The sequence below is a fragment of the Watersipora subatra genome, chromosome 2 (genome assembly GCF_963576615.1).
Source record: "Watersipora subatra chromosome 2, tzWatSuba1.1, whole genome shotgun sequence".
In the NCBI taxonomy this organism is placed as follows: Eukaryota; Metazoa; Bryozoa; class Gymnolaemata; order Cheilostomatida; family Watersiporidae; genus Watersipora; species Watersipora subatra.
The window spans coordinates 76,591,691-76,613,093 of NC_088709.1; the positions used below are offsets into that span (position 1 = coordinate 76,591,691).

The 21,403-nt window shown below is 40.6% G+C and overlaps 1 protein-coding gene across 4 annotated transcripts in view; it reads right to left on the reverse strand.

Annotated features, from left to right (window-relative positions):
- Window positions 1-21,403, reverse strand: part of LOC137388816 (serine/threonine-protein phosphatase 6 regulatory ankyrin repeat subunit A-like) — a 43,999-nt gene that overhangs the window by 655 nt on the left and 21,941 nt on the right. For 2 of the 4 annotated variants that reach the window (XM_068075270.1, XM_068075268.1), the window contains exons 3-20: window positions 20,782-20,934; window positions 18,892-19,095; window positions 18,552-18,717; window positions 18,187-18,287; window positions 10,920-11,086; window positions 10,000-10,209; window positions 9,647-9,758; window positions 8,930-9,086; window positions 8,381-8,594; window positions 6,336-6,501; window positions 6,073-6,165; window positions 4,001-4,088; window positions 3,752-3,923; window positions 2,570-2,715; window positions 2,282-2,361; window positions 2,102-2,184; window positions 827-1,068; window positions 426-490 (exon numbers count right to left, since the gene is read on the reverse strand). In XM_068075270.1, coding sequence (XP_067931371.1) covers window positions 438-490; window positions 827-1,068; window positions 2,102-2,184; window positions 2,282-2,361; window positions 2,570-2,715; window positions 3,752-3,923; window positions 4,001-4,088; window positions 6,073-6,165; window positions 6,336-6,501; window positions 8,381-8,594; window positions 8,930-9,086; window positions 9,647-9,758; window positions 10,000-10,209; window positions 10,920-11,086; window positions 18,187-18,287; window positions 18,552-18,717; window positions 18,892-19,095; window positions 20,782-20,934 — 2,607 coding nt within the window. In that variant the 3' untranslated portion in view covers window positions 426-437. Of the gene's footprint in view, window positions 1-421; window positions 491-826; window positions 1,069-2,101; window positions 2,185-2,281; window positions 2,362-2,569; window positions 2,716-3,751; window positions 3,924-4,000; window positions 4,089-6,072; window positions 6,166-6,335; window positions 6,502-8,380; window positions 8,595-8,929; window positions 9,087-9,646; window positions 9,759-9,999; window positions 10,210-10,919; window positions 11,087-18,186; window positions 18,288-18,551; window positions 18,718-18,891; window positions 19,096-20,781; window positions 20,935-21,403 lie in introns of all 4 variants that reach the window. The other 2 variants (XM_068075269.1, XM_068075267.1) reach the window with 2 other exon arrangements.

The following is a 21,403-nucleotide window of genomic DNA, read 5'->3' on the forward strand; positions in this document are numbered from 1 at the left end:
ACTGCAAACCAATCTCCAGCCAAAACAAGTAAAATAACTGGTTACTGTAACACACAGTTAAGAAGCAGAATATCTTAACACCTACATATGTTAGCTTCGCAGGCCAGTAGCTCTAAGGATGGTTAAGTGCCGGAAAGAATACAGCATACAGCTTGTTAGAATGTTCTAGTAGAATTGAAAGCTATGCATCAAATGTGCGCGAAAGAAAGTGTTCAGCTCGATGCCTCCCAGCGCAAGGCTCGGCTCTCATCAGCCGGCCTAGTTCTGTTATTACTACGCTCAGACTGCAATTGCACGAAAAGCGAAGGGACTTGGAGAAAAGAAAGCAACAGCTTTGGAAGGCAGCGACGCTGGGAAAGTCGGCACTCTGCAATAGCCAGTGCTAAGAGCGGCACACGAGGTAAGCATGCACAGCTCTTACCCACCAGCTATGCATGTCACATGTCATTATCCGTTAACAAGTCGTCCAGCCGTACACACAGCTCCACATCTGACAATGAAAAAGAAAACTTGAGGATCAACACAGCACTTTTAACCAGTAAGTTAGGATAATAAACTTGGTAAGTATTCGAAAGTAAGTTTGAATATCCAATAAAAACAAAGACTAGAATATTTTTAAATCTAATTTATGATAAATGTTAATGAGACGTGTGTGCCTGAGATTGAAACTTTGCTAATACGATTGGGCTGACAATGATATTAACGAAGAAGCTCAATACTATTACCACCTAGCACACATGGCTATATGCCTGCTAAAATATAAGGTGTAAACAACTCATCTTTGTCGTAAACAACTGCATCTGGTTGTCGCTTCACTACTGCTTACCTATCGTACTGTTGGCGAGACCTGGGAGGCTGTTCCTACTGAATGAGCTTCTTAAGGTGCTGTCTCCAGCCTGCATCATTTGTGATATAATGAGAGCAAGGCATTCTGCAGTTCTCTCATTAGCAGCACATGAGAGGGCAGGGTAACGCCCTCCCTCATCTACAGCAAACACGCTCGCACCCTTGCTTAGCAACATTTGTGTAACTGGAATCATGCCATCCTTGGCTGCCAAGTGCAGGGCTCTATAACAACATCAACAAAGAATGAATGCAGTAAACAATCCAAGAACACCAGATCACACCAACATTTCTTCGAAAATGCAATGAATATAACCGTAGTGGACTCGATCACTGTTGTACTCGACTGTGATTAAGTAGGGCAATGTGAAAGGCAAAATGTGTGTTACCTGGCAATAACTATGCTGAGCTGCTGCAACATTATTCTGTCTAAACACATTTTCAAAAATTTGTTCTTACATTTCCTAAACCTGGAGTCATCCAAAAGAACCTTGAGATACACCTCTCACTTAGTCAACACACTCCTCAGTTAGTCAACACACTCCTCAGTTAGTCAACACACTCCTCAGTTAGTCTACACACCTCTCACTCATCAATACACTCTTCAGTTATTTGACACGCCTCTCACAAAATAGACACGCCCTTTACCTAGTCATTCCGTTGTTTGTTAGTCAATACCCTAAAGCCTGGTTCACACTATGTCGGTGTTGTTACATCGCGTGTAACGTGCATACATCGAGAAAGCTTACAAGCTGTCAAACTTTCCTGATATTTCTACGACGACAGCATGGACAATGTGAACCATTTCGGCAATAGTAATTCGCAGTCATGAATAGTGTAATTTGTTTATTTAATTTATTTGATTCGAAAACAAAAAGGTTTTTTTGCAAAAAATTAAAAAGAGAAATGAGAACACGTCACAGAGTATTTGCTGATGCAAACGCTAACGTGTTTGTGATAGTGTGAACATCGTATTGTGATCATCGACGATCACCAAAGTATTAAGGCATTAATGCCGAGATACGGAGATATGAACCAGGCTTTAGTGGGTACACTCTACACATAACCAACTTGGCCCCACTTATCGGATACATCCGTCACTTAGTTGACATGTTCATCACCCAATCAACACGTCCACCACTTATTCGATGCAACTTCGCTATGTCTTTATCCAACTCGACACGCTAATCACTCAGTCAACACACCCTATCGCTGATTGGCCCATTGCTGCAATGTATAACAACAAACTATAGCTTACGTTTCACCCTTATCATTGGCTTTAGTGAGTACAGTCGAATCATCAATCTTATCTAGGAGGAGGAGAGCCGCATTCTCCACACCCTATCAAGGATAAAGGAATAGAACAGTGGCTCAACAATTAAAGAAGTTTGTCGTCGAGAACAGGTTATGGTACATCAGAATAGCAAAAGATACTCACACTCTTGCAAGCGAGGTGAAGTGCATTCTGACCTTCCTTGTCAACAACTGACAAATCTGCTCTCCGACTCAGCAACAATTCTGTTGAAATGGCAGACAATGGAGAGATGAAGGTGATATCATCAATTGACATGTGACAACACATGTAAGTGACAACAGATAACTGGTGACAACAAGCAAGGGTGACATCACTTAATAGATGACACTGGAGCTGAGTAACATAATTTGACCAAACTCGGCACACCACTTTAAAACGCACACACATTTAAAGATGAGTAGGTAGGCTTACCAATGGCAGCACAGTTTCCTTTACATGCAGCAGCCATGATAGCAGATCTTCCACCATCAGACTTGGCATCCACCTCCGCACCAGCTATGAGCAAGGAATGGAGGCTCTCGCAGTGGTTACCCAGTGCTGCCAAATGAAGGGGCGTCCTACAAAAAACCTTCAGTTTGTATTCACTAAAGCTCAGGTTATGAAATCAGGGTACAATCAAACAACATCCACTTGACAAATGTTTGACAAGGTTAACATACAAAAGATACAGTTAAGCCGCATTCAGACCAGCCGATTTGCAAGCAGAGGTTTTGTGGTCAATTTGTGAACATTTTATTGGATTTTTCCCATAAATCCCAGCCCGATGTTTTCCGTTCACGCTAGGACGAATTTGGACCAAAAGTGGAAAATTTCGCCAGTTTTTATTTGCAGAGTCTGTTAACTTTAGTGGATATATTTTTAGTGAATCAAGCTTTACATTTTGTTGACTGTTTCCTATGAAGCTAGATGTTTTTAGCAAGTTTACCAATTATTTGGCACTGCCTAGTTTTCACTAATAATGAATAACTAAAGACAGGACGACCTTGTGCTAACAGCATCTCTTTCAATTATTAAATCAATTGCATATACAGCACTAGTGTATTTATTTAACGCTATAAGACAATCAACGTTGAGGTTAGTGATACGAGAAAAGTGCTGCATAATCCCAATACCCATTGGAAATCCCAATACTCATCGGAAATCCCAATACTCATCGGAAATCCCAATACTCATCGGAAATCCCAATACTTATCGGAAATCCCAATACTCATCGGAAAGCCCAAACGAAGCTCCAATCTCCTTAGGCTTGTCTTCATGTTTGAAATAGTACACTGCATAAGAAGAGTGATTTCATTAGCTGCTCATATTGAAAATCGGTATAGTCATTCACTGATCAACCCGATAAATTTTTTTCTCAACAAACTCAGTCTCGGGTTCGTTTGCTTTTTCTACTCAAAACGATCCTGGCCAGTGGGCTAAATAGTCCTGACAATTGGCATGAAATCGGCTGGTGTGAACACAGCTTTACACTTGTTGGTGGCGTTAGAGTGATCAACCAAGTCTGGGTCAAGTCAAAAATAAACAGAGCATATGCAAACACAAAATATAAGCTGCGTTTCTTGCTAGTCAAATCGTAAAGATGAGTCAACTCACCTTCCATGATTGTCAGTTAGATTAGTTATGGCTGTTCCATGATGCTCGAGTAGCAATTGAGTGCAGGTGTCATGACCCTGAGATGCAGCGCAGTGAAGAGGAGAATAAAGGCTGCCATTAAAGGCCATATAACTATCTGATTCTAAGATGCATTCAACACAGTTCTCCTGACCTACAGCAATATGTCCAGTAATCAACATAGAAAGAGCAACGACAGCAATGAAATGATGAAACAAGAGCAGTGCTTACCGTAATGACAAGCCCAGTGGAGCGGGGTGAAGCCCTTCCAGTCAGGAGCAGTTATGAGCGAACTCTCGCTACCAAACTCTGTGCTGAACTGAAATAAAATCACTGTAGTTTAAAATTCTCTTGTAGTTTATAAACCTACTTGAGCCTGCCATTTCATACCACATTCACTGATAAAAAATCATATAGCATCCACTTTCTACCGCCGAGTCTTTAGGAGTTCATCTTAAATATGCCACAGATGCGTGTGCTTTGATAACATGAGATATATTCAATATCATCAACAACAAATACCATGTGTACTGATAAGGTAAGTATGTCATTGAAATTGAAACATGTATGTTCATAGATGCGCGGCCATATGAAAAATTGCAAATTTTCTTGCTTTAGATGACAAACGAGTGAAAGGCTATGATGGAGCAAAGGCTATGATGGAGCAAAGGCTATGATGGAGCAACAAAAATAAAACTGAAAAATTGAAGCTGTAAAATAGCATTGATTAAAACCAAACAGAAACTATAGCATATTGTATCCAATTGGACAACTTACAATAAGACAGAAACGCTGTGGTTGTGTTGACTAGAAAGCGGAACCAATAAAAGGCAAGCACATTAGGGAGAATTGATAGTGTGGAAATGAAATATGGCGTGCAAATGGGTTTAGCCTTAGCAATAATTTCCTGTCCTCATGCGATTTTTCAAGGAGTAATGAGTACATATATTATATACAAGGAGTAATGAGTACATATATTATATACAAGAAATGACAATTTTATTTTTAGAAATAAAACTAAGAAACTAGATGTAGCACGACTCCACGATGCGCCACCAGTTTTAATGCAACATATTTTAATGAGCTTATCCCTTGAAGGTTATGAACATGACTATCGAACAAAAAGCATATTTTCTCCAGTTCTGATTGGCCAGAGAACCTTCATTTACTTCTGATGTGCTTGTTTTTAGCGATTGTCCTGCACTAAACATTTTTTCATACGCATAGCTACGCAAGAAAACCTTAAAAATACCTTGTCATAACAAACCTTTTTGTTGAACTGCTGAAAAACAGGATATAGGTGTACGATTAGGTGATGAATCCTACTATAGAAATGACTATATAGGTGCTTGGCCTAGAACAGCTATCATGGCTATAGAGTTATTTCTCCTCGAGCGGCTATCATGACTATAGAGTTATTTCTCTTAGAGCGGCTATTATGGTTATGGTCACTTCCTGGCACAGGTACTATAGTTATAGAGTTATAGCATTACTCTTCGTAGAGCAGCTAAATGGTTGTATTCTCTTAAAGCAGCTCCCATTGCGAAAAGAGTTACATTTCCTAAAGCTGTGCCCATTGTTTTAGACCCACATTTCCTAGAGCAACTACCAATGTTATAGTTCTTTTTCCTAGAGCAATGTTTATGGTTATAGAGTTACTTTTACTAGAGTAGGTACTAAGGTTGTAGACTTACTTTTCCTAGATCAGCTAGTATAGTTATAGGGCAGGTAATGTCTTGGGTAACGAGCATGATCAGAGTTGCCATCCAGAAAGAGATATAGTTTCAAAAGTAGCTAACAGGATTAGAATGTTAGTCTTTCTAGCCTCTCACGCTGCCATAGAGAGACCTTATCTAGGACAGCTAATATAACCATAGAGTTACTTTATTTAGGACAGCTAATATAACCATAGAGTTACCTTATCTAAGACAACTAGTACAACCATATAGCTATCTTATCTAGAACAGCTAGTACAACCATAGAGTTACTTTATTTAGGACAGCTAATATAACCATAGAGTTACCTTATCTAAGACAACTAGTACAACCATATAGCTATCTTATCTAGAACAGCTAGTACAATCATAGAGTTACTTTATTTAGGACAGCTAATATAACCATAGAGTTACCTTATCTAAGACAACTAGTACAACCATATAGCTATCTTATCTAGAACAGCTAGTACAATCATAGAGTTACTTTATTTAGGACAGCTAATATAATCATAAAGTTACCTTATCTAAGACAGCTAGCACAACCATAGAGCTGTCTTATCTAGAATAGCTGGTACAACCATAGAGTTACCTTATCTAGGGCAGCTAACATTCCAGAATGTCCAGAAGCTGCAGCAAAGTGCAATGCAGACCTGCCCTTGATGTCTGTTACGCCAACATCTACCTGAATATGAGAGGACATGTTCTTAGCAGAAACAATAAATCCCACCACATCAGATGCGCAGTGACAAAGAGTTAATAGTTTGCTGTCACTACAAGTAATTTATGACATGTGGAGGCGGCAATTGAGATCGCGGTGAGTAAACTGGCTAGCAGTACAAAAAATGGACAAACCTTATACTGAAAAAGTATATCCACACATTCTTCATGGCCCAATGCAGCCGCCCTATGTAGGGCTGTCCGATGGTTGTTGTCGCTAGCGTTAGGTAGTGCGTGGGCTTTCAATAGCAACCCAGTGGCATCTGGATGGCCATTTAATGCGCTCCACATGAGAGGTGTCCTGTAGGGTTACAGATAAGACAACAGTTAACAAGTCATGAAAGGTGTCCTGTAGGGTAACATATGAGACAACAGTTAACAATTCGTGAGAGGTGTCCTGTAGGGTTACAGATGAGACACAGTTAACAATTTGTGAGAGGTGTCCTGTAGGGTTACAGATAAGACAACAGTTAACAAGTCGTGAGAGGTGTCCTGTAGGGTAACAGATGAGACAACAGTTAACAATTCGTGAGAGGTGTCCTGTAGGGTAACAGATGAGACAACAGTTAACAAGTCATGAGAGGTGTCCTGTAGGGTTACAGATGAGACAACAGTTAACAAGTCGTGAGAGGTGTACTGTAGGGTAACAGATGAGACAACAGTTAACAAGTCATGAAAGGTGTCCTGTAGGGTAACAGATGAGACAACAGTTAACAATTCGTGAGAGGTGTCCTGTAGGGTAACAGATGAGACAACAGTTAACAAGTCATGAGAGGTGTCCTGTAGGGTAACAGATAAGACAACAGTTAACAAGTCATGAGAAGAGTCCTGTAGGGTTACAGATGAGACAACAGTTAACAATTCGTGAGAGGTGTCCTGTAGGGTTACAGATGAGACAACAGTTAACAAGTCGTGAGAGGTGTCCTGTAGGGTTACAGATAAGACAACAGTTAACAAGTCATGAGAGGTGTCCTGTAGGGTTACAGATGAGACAACAGTTAACAAGTCATGAGAGGTGTCCTGTAGGGTTACAGATGAGACAACAGTTAACAAGTCATGAAAGGTATCCTGCAAGGTTACAGATGAGACAACAGTTAACAAGTCATAAGAAAAGTCCTGTAGGGTAACAGATGAGACAACAGTTAACAATTCATGAGAGGTGTTCTGTAGGGTAATAGTTAACAAGTCGTGAGAGGTGTCCTGTAGGGTTACAGATGAGACAACAGTTAACAAGTCATGAGAAGAGTCCTGTAGGGTTACAGATGAGACAACAGTTAACAAGTCATGAGAAGAGTCCTGTAGGGTAACAGATGAGACAACAGTTAACAAGTCATGAGAGGTGTCCTGTAGGGTTACAGATGAGACAACAGCTAACAAGTCGTGAAAGGTGTCCTGTAGGGTTACAGATGAGACAACAGTTAACATGTCATGAGAGGTATCCTGTAAGGTTACAGATGAGACATCAGTTAACAAGTCATGAGAAGAGTCCTGAAGGGTAACAGATGAGACAACAGTTAACAAGTCATGAGAGGTGTCCTGTAGGGTTACAGATGAGACAACAGTTAACATGTCATGAGAGGTATCCTGTAAGGTTACAGATGAGACATCAGTTAACAAGTCATGAGAAGAGTCCTGAAGGGTAACAGATGAGACAACAGTTAACAAGTCATGAGAAGAGTCCTGTAGGGTAACAGATGAGACAACAGTTAACAAGTCATGAGAGGTGTTCTGTAGGGAAACAGTTAACAAGTAGTGAGAGGTGTCCTGTAAGGTTACGAATGAGACAACAGTTAACAATTCACGAGAAGAGTCCTGTAGGGTTACAGATGAGACAACAGTTAACTAGTCATGAGAGGTGTCCTGTAGGGTTACAGATGAGACAACAGTTAACAAGTCATGAGAAGAGTCCTGTAGGGTTACTGATGAGACAACAGTTAACAAGTCATGAGAGGTGTTATGTAGGGTAACAGATAACAAGTCATGAGAAGAGTCCTGTAGAGTCACAGATGAAACAGTAGTTAACAAGTACCTTAGTTGCCGCAGCTGCCCTTAGTGGGATTGATGAAACAAAGCCATGAATATGACAAACAAGTTGTTTAGTAGTAGTAGTAGTAGTAGACAGATCAGAGGCGCATACAATCTTACTGAAAATATAATTTTATGCAACTATTGAAGAGCACCTGTCTAGATTGTCAAGGGCATTAACAATTTTAGGATCATCGGCATTATCAAGGAGGATCCTGAGACAAGCCTCATGCCCCCCATAGGCAGCAGCATGCACCGGAGTCCTCCCAGTTATTGCGTCATTCACCCAGATGTTGGCTCCTGCATTCACAAGTTCCATGACAACCCTTTCATGACCTTGAAAAGCTGCAAGGTCGAGAGGGGTGCGACCTAAAAAGGTACCATATACTCTACTGATTAGTATATCTCTGATCTACTAAAAAGTACTTCTCTTTACAAGATGCCTACCTTTATGAGTACATAAGTCAACATGCCTACCTTTATAATTACAATGTCAACATGCCTACTTTTATGAGTACAATGTCAACATGCCTACCTTTATAAGTACATAGGTCAACATGCCTACCTTTATGATTACATACACATAAATCAACATGCCTACTTTTATGAGTACATAGGTCAACATGACTTCATTTATGAGCCTTTAGGTCAACATGTCTACTTTTATGAGCACTTAGGTCAACATGGCTAGCATGCCTTCTTACCGTCAGGGTCACGCATGTCAACATCAATAACAGTGTCGATGAGCATAATAATGGCCTCATCATGTCCATAGAAAGCAGCGAAATGGAGAGGAGTGAGGCTAGGTGCACCGGAGCTGAGGCTATATAGGTCTGATCTCTCTTCTGCTTTCTTTATCAACTAGAAAATGAGATACTAAATGACTAAGACAATCTGGAATGAACAATCCAGAGATAAGTTAGGCTGAAAAAATTGGATCAATTGTTTTGATAAAGAGATACAAAGCCACTGGCAGCAGCTATATCTGTCAACACATACAAATTTGGTGTCTTGAAGTGATTTGCTGTATTACGAACTGGTAGTTCAAAATCACAGTTAATAGAAAAACGATGTGTTTATCTGACACAAAAGGAGGGAGACATCCCATTGACTGAGTGTCAATTACTATGAGGTGTCATACAAACCTGAACTAAAGAAAGTACAATGAGTTGTAAACGAGTTGAACAAGCTGCTAGCAAAGAATTAAAATAAATATAGCAGTTGCGCATGATCAAAAAAGTTATGTCTAGCCAATGCTATTTGGTTACAAACTCCAGGCTTCGACTCCAGTTACCTAACTCTGAAATAACATTTGGGTGGGTTGCCATGTGTCCAAACCGTCAGTCAGACCAAACAGACAGTCTCTCTCTGTATTTTTTTATAATAATCCAGAAGACGTTAGTTTAATGCCAAACACTCACCACATTCAGCGCATCTACTTGGCCCTTGAGCGCTGCATAGTGCATAGGAGTATGCCCTTGTAAATCAGTTGCCTTATCATGGGCCCCTGAGTCTATGAGATATTGGACGGTGCTGCAAATGACAAAGACATGTGCAAAGTTCAGCTAATTTGAGTGTAAAACACATGTTCTTTATTAAACTCATAGGAAAACGTGGCAGACAAACTTGATTATAAGATTGATCATACAATATAGTTATATACTGAAACAACTAGCTTGGAATCTGACAAGGTAGTTTATCATCAACCTTATTCACATCCGCTGACGGATAATAGTAAGGGAGTGTAATAACAAGGGCAAGGAATGTCAGTTACCTGCCATCAGGGTCTGAAGCTGCTGCAAAGTGGAGAGGGGTACAGCCTCTCAGATCGCCCACCTCCACATCAGAGTCATTCTCGATGAGCATACGAACAAATGAGAGAGAGCAGTTAGCAGCCGCATAATGAAGAGGAGTGCGAGCGAGTGAATCTCTCATGTTTGTGTCACAGCCAAGCTTCACCATATAGTGTAAGCAATCAAAGTTGCTAAAACCAGTAGTAATTGTATAGCCATCTCAATTCTACAAGCAATTCTACTTAAAGACAGCCTTCAGGCTTCTTAGCATAAGTTATTTTAATAAAGTAATGGGCATGTGACTCATAACATAAGTTATTTCCATAAAGTAAGGGGTGTGTGACTCATAACATAAGTTACTTCCATAAAGTAAGGGGCGTGTGACTCATAACATAAGTTACTTCCATAAAGTAAGGGGCGTGTGACTCATAACATAAGTTACTTCCATAAAGTAAGGGGCGTGTGACTCATAACATAAATTACTTCCATAAAGTTAGAGGTGTGTGACTCATAACCTACCGTAAGTTACTTCGACAAAGGAAGGGGCGTGTGATTCCTAGCATAAGCTCTCTGTTAGGTTTCAAAGAATCAACATAAAAGAATGAAAAGAAATCACCCAACTGCTTCAGCTGATCATCTTTGGCGGAGAGAAGATTGAATAGAACAATGCTCAAGCGAAATGCGATCAGAGTGAGCACTCACCCGCAAGGGACTGCTATGTGTCAGGAAGAAGGCAAAGCAAACAACCACCTGTTAATGACTGCCATGTATCAGGAAAAGAAAAAAGCAAAGCAAGTAGATAACTGCTGAAAACTGACATGCGCCAGAAAGCATGACATGTACAGCAAGCACTCGCCGTCAGAAGCAACTGTGCAGTAGAGAAAATAGAGTGAGCACTCACTTGCTAGAGGCTGCAGCATGAAGCAATGTTCGGCTATTATTATCCGCGCAGTTAATGTCGAAATGGGGCATCGCAGAGATTAGCTTCTTACAGCAGTCGAGTCGGCCATTGAGGGCAGCCACATGTACTGGCAGCATTCCACCGCTGCCAGGCATATCCACTTGAGCCTATAAAAACCTTTGAATGGTAGTACTGTGAGACATGCTAGCTAAAAGGCTAGAAAATGAGAAGTGAAAGTAGTAGAAGAATGTATACAATTATGTATGGTATAACTAGATGAATGCTCGGCATTGCCCGGGTAATAAAAAAAGTCTCTGCACAGAAAATTTATTTTTACTTGACATGTATAATATTTACCATCATAACTATTAAACTTCATATCATGAAAAAAGGGTTTTTGGGCAGTTCAAATAAATTAAGAAAAAAACTAAAACAACTTTCAAAGTGTTCAAGTGTGAAATAATTAGTAAATAATGGCTAAATAAGTATGATTTGTTACAATAGTTACAATGAAAAGTGAATTGATACAATTAAAACAAATGTAGAAATCATGAATATGTTGAATTAACAATAACAATTGAGTACTTAGAAGTGTGGGTGTAAAAAAAAACGTCGCTGTTGCCGCAGAAGCTACCCATCCAAATTTGGAATACGACAATGCTAATACCTCTCGATAGTCGATACTGGCACAACCGTAAAAATGTGATACAGAAACTAAATGCATCAGTGAAGCGTATGAGGGTGCTTCGTCTGCACGAACAGAGAGAGAATGTAGAGGCAAATCCTACTCAAGAATGTCATTTTGAACATTTTGGAACATTTTTTAGATTCAAAAGTTTTAGTGACTACCCTTTGAAATAATCGGAAATGGAAGAATGAGATTGTGCCGTTACAGTTGCACTGTACAGTTGCACTGTACAGTGCAACTGTACAGTGCAACTGTACAGTGCAACTGTACAGTTGAACGGAAAATTTGATATCAGAATGGCACAACTTAAAATTACAAATGAAGAAAAGTGAATAATGGATTTTGAAATAAATTTTTAAAAAAATTTCAAATGAAGAACAAACACAAAATGTGATAATAATTCATAATTAAAAATAGATATTTAGCTTTAATGGCGATAAGGATACTGTAGTTGAGATAAACAAGATAAGAATGACTTAACTCCTGTGGCTAGGTGCACATGTTTGCATACTTAGCCCTGTGGCTAGGTGCATATGTTTGCATACTTAGCCCTGTGGCTAGGTGCACATGTTTGCATACTTAGTCCTGTGGCTAGGTGCACATGTTTGCATACTTAGCCCTGTGGCTAGGTGCACATGTTTGCATACTTAGCCGTGTGGCTAGGTGCACATGTTTGCATACTTAGCCCTGTAGCCCTGGTGCACACGTTTGCATACTTAGCCCTGTGGCTAGGTGCACATGTTTGCATACTTAGCCCTGTGGCTAGGTGCACATGTTTGCATACTTAGCCCTGTGGCTAGGTGCACATGTTTGCATACTTAGCCCTGTGGCTAGGTGCACATGTTTGCATACTTAGCCCTGTGGCTAGGTGCACATGTTTGCATACTTAGCCCTGTGGCTAGGTGCACATGTTTGCATACTTAGCCCTGTGGCTAGGTGCATATGTTTGCATACTTAACCCTGTGGCTAGGTGCATATGTTTGCATACTTAGCCCTGTGGCTAGGTGCACACGTTTGCATACTTAGCCCTGTGGCTAGGTGCACACGTTTGCATACTTAGTCCTGTGGCTAGGTGCACATGTTTGCATACTTAGCCCTGTGGCTAGGTGCACATGTTTGCATACTTAGCCCTGTGGCTAGGTGCACATGTTTGCATACTTAGCCCTGTGGCTAGGTGCACATGTTTGCATACTTAGCCCTGTGGCTAGGTGCACATGTTTGCATACTTAGCCCTGTGGCTAGGTGAACATGTTTGCATACTTAACCCTGTGGCTAGGTGCACATGTTTGCATACTTAGCCCTGTGGCTAGGTGCACATGTTTGCATACTTAGTCCTGTGGCTAGGTGCACATGTTTGCATACTTAGCCCTGTGGCTAGGTGCACATGTTTGCATACTTAGTCCTGTGGCTAGGTGCACATGTTTGCATACTTAGCCCTGTGGCTAGGTGCACATGTTTGCATACTTAGCCCTGTGGCTAGGTGCACATGTTTGCATACTTAGCCCTGTGGCTAGGTGCACATGTTTGCATACTTAGCCCTGTGGCTAGGTGCACATGTTTGCATACTTAACCCTGTGGCTAGGTGCACATGTTAGCATACTTAGCCCTGTAGCCCTGGTGCACACGTTTGCATACTTAGCCCTGTGGCTAGGTGCACATGTTTGCATACTTAGTCCTGTGGCTAGGTGCACATGTTTGCATACTTAACCCTGTGGCTAGGTGCACATGTTTGCATACTTAGCCCTGTGGCTAGGTGCACATGTTTGCATACTTAGCCCTGTGGCTAGGTGCACATGTTTGCATACTTGGCCATGTGGCTAGGTGCACATGTTTGCATACTTAGCCCTGTGGCTAGGTGCACATGTTTGCATACTTAGCCCTGTGGCTAGGTGCACATGTTTGCATACTTAGCCCTGTGGCTAGGTGCACATGTTAGCATACTTAGCCCTGTAGCCCTGGTGCACACGTTTGCATACTTAGCCCTGTGGCTAGGTGCACATGTTTGCATACTTAGTCCTGTGGCTAGGTGCACATGTTTGCATACTTAGCCCTGTGGCTAGGTGCACATGTTTGCATACTTAGCCCTGTGGCTAGGTGCACATGTTTGCATACTTAGTCCTGTGGCTAGGTGCACATGTTTGCATACTTAGTCCTGTGGCTAGGTGCACATGTTTGCATACTTAGCCCTGTGGCTAGGTGCACATGTTTGCATACATAACCCTGTGGCTAGGTGCACATGTTTGCATACTTAGCCCTGTAGCCCTGGTGCACACGTTTGCATACTTAGCCCTGTGGCTAGGTGCACATGTTTGCATACTTAGCCCTGTGGCTAGGTGCACATGTTTGCATACTTAGCCCTGTGGCTAGGTGCATATGTTTGCATACTTAGCCCTGTAGCCCTGGTGCACACGTTTGCATACTTAGCCCTGTGGCTAGGTGCACATGTTTGCATACTTGGCCCTGTGGCTAGGTGCACATGTTTGCATACTTAGCCCTGTAGCCCTGGTGCACACGTTTGCATACTTAGCCCTGTGGCTAGGTGCACATGTTTGCATACTTAGTCCTGTGGCTAGGTGCACATGTTTGCATACTTAGCCCTGTGGCTAGGTGCACATGTTTGCATACTTAGCCCTGTGGCTAGGTGCACATGTTTGCATACTTAGCCCTGTAGCCCTGGTGCACACGTTTGCATACTTAGCCCTGTGGCTAGGTGCATATGTTTGCATACTTAGCCCTGTGGCTAGGTGCACATGTTTGCATACTTGGCCCTGTGGCTAGGTGCACATGTTTGCATACTTAGCCCTGTGGCTAGGTGCACATGTTTGCATACTTAGTCCTGTGGCTAGGTGCACATGTTTGCATACTTAGCCCTGTGGCTAGGTGCACATGTTTGCAAACTTAGCCCTGTGGCTAGGTGCACATGTTTGCATACTTAGTCCTGTGGCTAGGTGCACATGTTTGCATACTTAACCCTGTGGCTAGGTGCACATGTTTGCATACTTAGCCCTGTGGCTAGGTGCACATGTTTGCATACTTAGCCCTGTAGCCCTGGTGCACACGCTTGCATACTTAGCCCTGTGGCTAGATGCATATGTTTGCATACTTAGCCCTGTGGCTAGGTGCACATGTTTGCATACTTGGCCATGTGGCTAGGTGCACATGTTTGCATACTTAGCCCTGTGGCTAGGTGCACATGTTTGCATACTTAGTCCTGTGGCTAGGTGCACATGTTTGCATACTTAGTCCTGTGGCTAGGTGCACATGTTTGCATACTTAGCCCTGTGGCTAGGTGCACATGTTTGCATACATAACCCTGTGGCTAGGTGCACATGTTTGCATACTTAGCCCTGTGGCTAGGTGCACATGTTTGCATACTTAACCCTGTGGCTAGGTGCACATGTTTGCATACTTAGCCCTGTGGCTAGGTGCACATGTTTGCATACTTAGTCCTGTGGCTAGGTGCACATGTTTGCATACTTAGCCCTGTGGCTAGGTGCACATGTTTGCATACTTAGCCCTGTGGCTAGGTGCACATGTTTGCATACTTGGCCATGTGGCTAGGTGCACATGTTTGCATACTTAGCCCTGTGGCTAGGTGCACATGTTTGCATACTTAGTCCTGTGGCTAGGTGCACATGTTTGCATACTTAGTCCTGTGGCTAGGTGCACATGTTTGCATACTTAGCCCTGTGGCTAGGTGCACATGTTTGCATACATAACCCTGTGGCTAGGTGCACATGTTTGCATACTTAGCCCTGTGGCTAGGTGCACATGTTTGCATACTTAACCCTGTGGCTAGGTGCACATGTTTGCATACTTAGCCCTGTGGCTAGGTGCACATGTTTGCATACTTAGTCCTGTGGCTAGGTGCACATGTTTGCATACTTAGCCCTGTGGCTAGGTGCACATGTTTGCATACTTGCCATCGCAATCATTGCGAGTTTAATTCCAAAACGATGGGGGCTTTCATTGCAAAATTTTAATAGCTATAACTGGACACATTTCTGACGACAGAAAACAAAAGATAAACATTTAATTGGGATTTATATCTATATATATAAATATATATATATAAATCTCATGCTTGTCAGTAGGTCTGCAATTCGTCTTTCCAGTTATAGTGACTAAGTTTTAGCAACAAAAAATCACATGAGCATCGCATTTAAACTGGTGATGTTCACATCGCAAGTCTACAAACAACCGCGCCTAACCACAATGTTAAGCCGTTCTTATCCTTTTCATTTCCATCATTCTTACCATATGCTGTATATCCTTCTCGTGATTGCAATCACCAAATTTGCACTTTTTATTACACGGTGCGCCTTCAGGTTATGATAAACCTGTTATGATTTTTTTGCCTTGTGATGCAGAACACAAAGTTTTTCCGCCCTCGTCACACGATGTTTTTGGGCATACGATATCGATAAAAATTTATCTCGAAATTCAAATTTGGCAGTCAATACGCTGAATACGTCGGAATAATGAAGACGCTGATATACTATTCGCCGAAATCCCTCCCACAACACCTGAAAGAGATACAATGCGCACTCTCTATCTCTCCCTCTCTCTTTCCCTCCCCCTCCCCTCTCTCTCTCTTTCTTTCTCTCTCAAAACAGCTATATTCTTTATTAGTTATTGTGAAACCAGAAACAGGTGATAAAATATTAGCTGATGACAAAGTTGAAGTTTAGTAGAATACATACTAAAGCTTAGATTCAAGTATGTGTTTAGTAAGATAAATTTATGAAAGTTAAAAGTTTATGTTATACGTCTGTCTCTAAGGTAAGAACTCCCTACGGTACGTACTGCACATAGTACATTGTAATACTACATTTTATAGCAGATCATAACCACTGAATACACTAAAGTTACTGTAGGTAACTATAGTTACTAAAGTTAACATACTCTTTTATTACTAATTTTCAATATTTACACGTATATAAAATTTTGATGATTCTTATCGATGGGTCTTGCATTAGATAATTACTATGGATTTCTATACCACATTTTCGCCTTGCGATGCCAACACTGGGACGAATAAAAGTGGTATGGCGAGGGTCCACATGTGTATTAATTAATACTATTTTTTGCATTTGTTGGAAATTTTTTAAAAGCTACTTTTTTACCATTACATCCTATTTTTTAATCAGCAATTTTCAAATGTACCGTTACACTCATAATTCCACTTTCAGTAAATCTGTAAAAGCTATATGCTTTTCATGTGGACAATTGTATTCTTTGGAGTAGAAATTGTCTCTACCTTCTCTCACCATCAAGTCAAAGTATTAGATTAAGAATGTTTGATATCTCAATTTTATGTTTGTACCAGTATCAAGGGGTACCAGTATTGTCCATCAAAATTTTGAATACAACAAGCTTTTGCTGCAACAGTAACCTTTTTTATTCACAAACTTTCATACACTCATTGTTAAGTTTTCTCTTAATTTATTTGAACTTATTGGGGCATCCAAAGCAGTATATATGAGGTCTGATCCAAAAGTTCACGGAACTTAGTTGTATACTCGTGCATATTCACACGATGAAAAAACCCATTGCAGGGTTGGCTGGGAAACACCTCTGGAGTGTTGTCACAAAATTTCAGGTTGCTATGACAATGCGTTCTCATGAGAGCTAACGATATGTCAAGGTCTGTCCGGTGCTTCCGTCTTTTAAAAAAAAAATTTGTCATCATGTCTAATAAACCAGAACAGCGCATTTGCATTAAATTTTGTGTGAAATTAGGGAAAACAAGGATACTATGACCTTTGAAATAAAGTTTTGATCATTCTTGAAAGCTTCCTTAAAATCGTTGCAAGCGTGCATCTTGAGCTCGTTTTGGTCATCAGTCAGCAAGCTTGGCACGAACTTTGCTGCGACTCGTTTAATTTGTTAAAAAATTGTTTAAATTGTCAGTTAAAACTTTTTGAACAGTTCCAAAAATATGTAGTCTCTCAAGATATCTCTAATAGTTAAATGTCGATCTGGCATGACTAGTGATTTCACACTGTCAATTTACGAGCAGGTTCTTGCCGACGCTGGTCTGCCAAACCTCGCGTCATCTTCAGTGCTGTCTCTACCTTCACAAAAACGTTTGTACCACTCAAAAATTTGTGTTTTTTATAGACCAGCATCTCCAAAAGCAATAGTTAACATTTCAACTGTCTGAGTACTTGTTTTCCCTAATTTTGCACAAAATTAAATGCAAATACGCTGTTCCGATTGAATAGGCATGACGATAAATTTGTTAAAAAAAGACGGAAGCATCGGACAGACCTTGACATATCGTTAGCTCCCATGAGAACACATTGTCATAGCAACCTGAAATTTTGTGACAACACTCCAGAGGTGTTTCCCAGCCAACCCTGCAATGATTTTTTCCATAGTGTGAATATGCACAAGTATACAACTCCATTCCGGGAACTTTTGGATCAGACCTCATATTTATAGCTTAATAGTAGGAGAAAAATAGCATGAGCAAAACTAGATGAAGACTAGTAAATACTTGTACTGTACAAGAGAGTGACAGTGAGAGTTAGATGGGCTGACAATTAATAAGAGTCGAGATAACATAACTCCTACCTTATGAAGAAGAAGAGTATTGATGAAGGCATCATGGCCATATTGTGCAGCTATGTGAATTGCTGTGTTGCCTTGAATATCTCTCTCATCCACATATGCTCCTGGAGAGGCATAAACATTTCTCACAGCATTCAAGAAGATAAACAAACTTTTAACAAAGGTCATTGATATTATTTAAAATATGTAATATATTACTTTGAGTTGGCAAGGATCGATATGGATAGCTGCCATTTTCTCTTACATGAGTTGATGAGTACTCTGATATGACTACACTTTCTATGGACAGCTGCCACATTCTCTTACCATAATTAAGGAGTACCCTGGCACGACTACATCTCCCATGGATAGCTGCCACATTCTCTTACCATAATTAAGGAGTACCCTGGCACGACTACATCTCCCATGGATAGCTGCTATGTGCAGGGGTGTGCGACCATCATCTGCTTTCACATTAACATCTGCTTTTTCATTGGCTAAAATTTCAACTATGGTGTCGCTGTAGGTTGCCCCAGCAGCATAATGGAGAGGCGTCTACAACCACAAAAGAGGTCTTCATCTGTTCCATTCATAGTGCAAAAAGCAGAGGGAAGCGATAGATTTGGACTGGCCAAGACTACAAACACAACTGAACACGGAGCGGCAATACCAACCTAATCATTGTGCTTGGTGCTATGTATTCAGGCCTTGTGCAGAGGCAATACTAACCTGGTCATTGTTGTTTGTACTGTGTATGCAGGCACCGTGTTGAATGAGCTCACTAACTACCATATCCATACCATTGAGGCAAGCGATGTGTAGGGGTGTGTTGCCACTCGCATTCACACAGTCTACTTCAGCTTTCTGCTCTAACAGAAATTTGACGACTGTCACCTGGCCACCCGCTGCCGCCGCGTGTAGAGGGGTGAACATCTGCAACAACAAAAGAAGGAATAGTTAGTGCATGGAGAGACAACTCATAATATCATAGTGCCACAACTCATGCATAAAGATGACCAATCATAGAAGGGATGACTTACAGCGCAACAAAATACCAATAAATAGTAGAAGGTAAATAGTGAAAGGGTGCAGAGGTGAACGTATTTAAAAACCACCTGCACTCTTACACATTGATTAGATTGATGAGTAATTAATAGTGGTAAAACAATTGAATAATAGCAAAATAGCACGCTATTCAGTGCGATGTTTCAGATGATTTCTAAATATTTATGAAAACTTTCAAAACTTTGTGACAACTCCCTTAACCCAAGTTCCATCACACTATAAACCCTTTGTGACAACTCCCTTAACCCAAATTCCATCACACTATAAACCCTTTGTGACAACTCCCTTAGCCCAAGTTCCATCACACTATAAACCCTTTGTGACAACTCCCTTAACCCAAGTTCCATCACACTATAAACCCTTTGTGACAACTCCCTTAGCCCAAGTTCCATCACACTATAAACCCTTTGTGACAACTCCCTTAGCCCAAGTTCCATCACACTATAAACCTCTATACATCTATAAAATAAAGAATAGCTACGTCGATTGGTAATTGCTTATTTCATTGTGAGAAAAATCGATGTCTTAAAAAAATCAACGATAAGAAATCTTTCGTTTCTATAAACAAGACCAACATTTTTGTATGATGTTTTCTGTCTAGCATTGTTACAATGTCTTTTAGTTTAAATTTGAACCAATTGTTTGTTGGAACACTCATTGTCAATCATTTTGGATGTTTTTGTTGCCAATAACTATATTTTGTAGGATACAAACTCATTCGATAGTCGACCTAACATTTTTTCAGTGCTCCGTTTCCGGTTTGTTTAATATTCATATTGTGTTATATAACTTTGCATTAATTTATTCTAGCCTTTCCAAACTGTTTTTACGCTATCTTAACACTTCTAACAGCAAAATAAATTAGCTAACATTTATGCAATATCAACTAGAGCCTAAGCAGTTGTTTTTTTATTTCAAAATAAAAAATTCAATGCTGAGTTAAAAAAACAAGCTTTTTTGAATTCAGCATGATCTGGTTTGCTATAAGGTCACCCAAGACAGGTACTATTGGTCATATTCTGTTGTTGAAAGGGCTCTAAGGATATTTAGCTAGTTTGGACTCAATAGATCAAGTGGTAACAGAGCAAGAACCAAAACAAAATGCCACATTTTTGAGTGAAAAGAATGCGGCCCCGAAGCACTTGGACCAATGAGTAATGCGACAGTCAAAGGGTTAAACACTGAAGTTATCACATTCTTTCACACGTCTGAAGACTGTCTCATATCATTACCCACAAAGGAGTCTTTATTCTTTTTATTGACAGGGAAAATTCTTATTGTTTTATCAACCAGTATTTAAAACATCTGCAACAGACATTTGACAAACATTATCTGCCGTCACATTTAGCCCGATGAGTTCCAGAGGGAAAAAGATGGTCATATTTAAAATAACGCTAGTAACCATATTTGAATAACCTAAATGTTAACAATATGCCAGGTGAGAAGGAAAGTGATGAGCGAGCTAAGATACTGATGACATCACTGCAGGAGAATTTGTGTCTCACCGTATAGACCAGAGTGAATGCGTATTTTCAGTTCCAGAGAGATACTCACTTGTTTGTCAGGGCAGATGATATCGGCTCCGTGCTCGACCAGACACATGACTACGTCTATATGCCCCATGAAGCACGCCCAGTGCATAGCTTGTCTCTCCTTCTTGTCAAGGGCGTTTATCTTAGCATTGTTCTCTAACAGCAGCTGCACCATCTGTAAGCAGCGTATGAGCATAATACCGAATGGTAAATTAGTCAAGCTACTGTGAAGTCAACAACCAAACATGAATACTCGCTCTGCCCGACTACGATATAATGCTATACCAACACTGCACTAATACAAGCAATGAGCCCTCGGGTTACGATGACCCTGTATACGATTTTTCGCTCCGCGAAGTAGAACACCCTGATTTTTCGCCCTCTCCATAAGAATTATTTTTTGCAATACGAATAACAAATATGCTAATATGCTACTCGTCGAAATCCCTCTAACAACAAATGAAAGAGATACGATGCTCGATCTCACTCAGTTCGATGTTATTCGTTATTGCGAAAACGAAACCGATAGGTGATAAAATTTTAGCGATGAAAAGGTAGAGGTTCAGTAAAATAGCTAAAATGCATACTAAGATTTAGCTCTAAGTATGTGTTTAGTAAGATAAATTCATTTATGTTGAATTCAA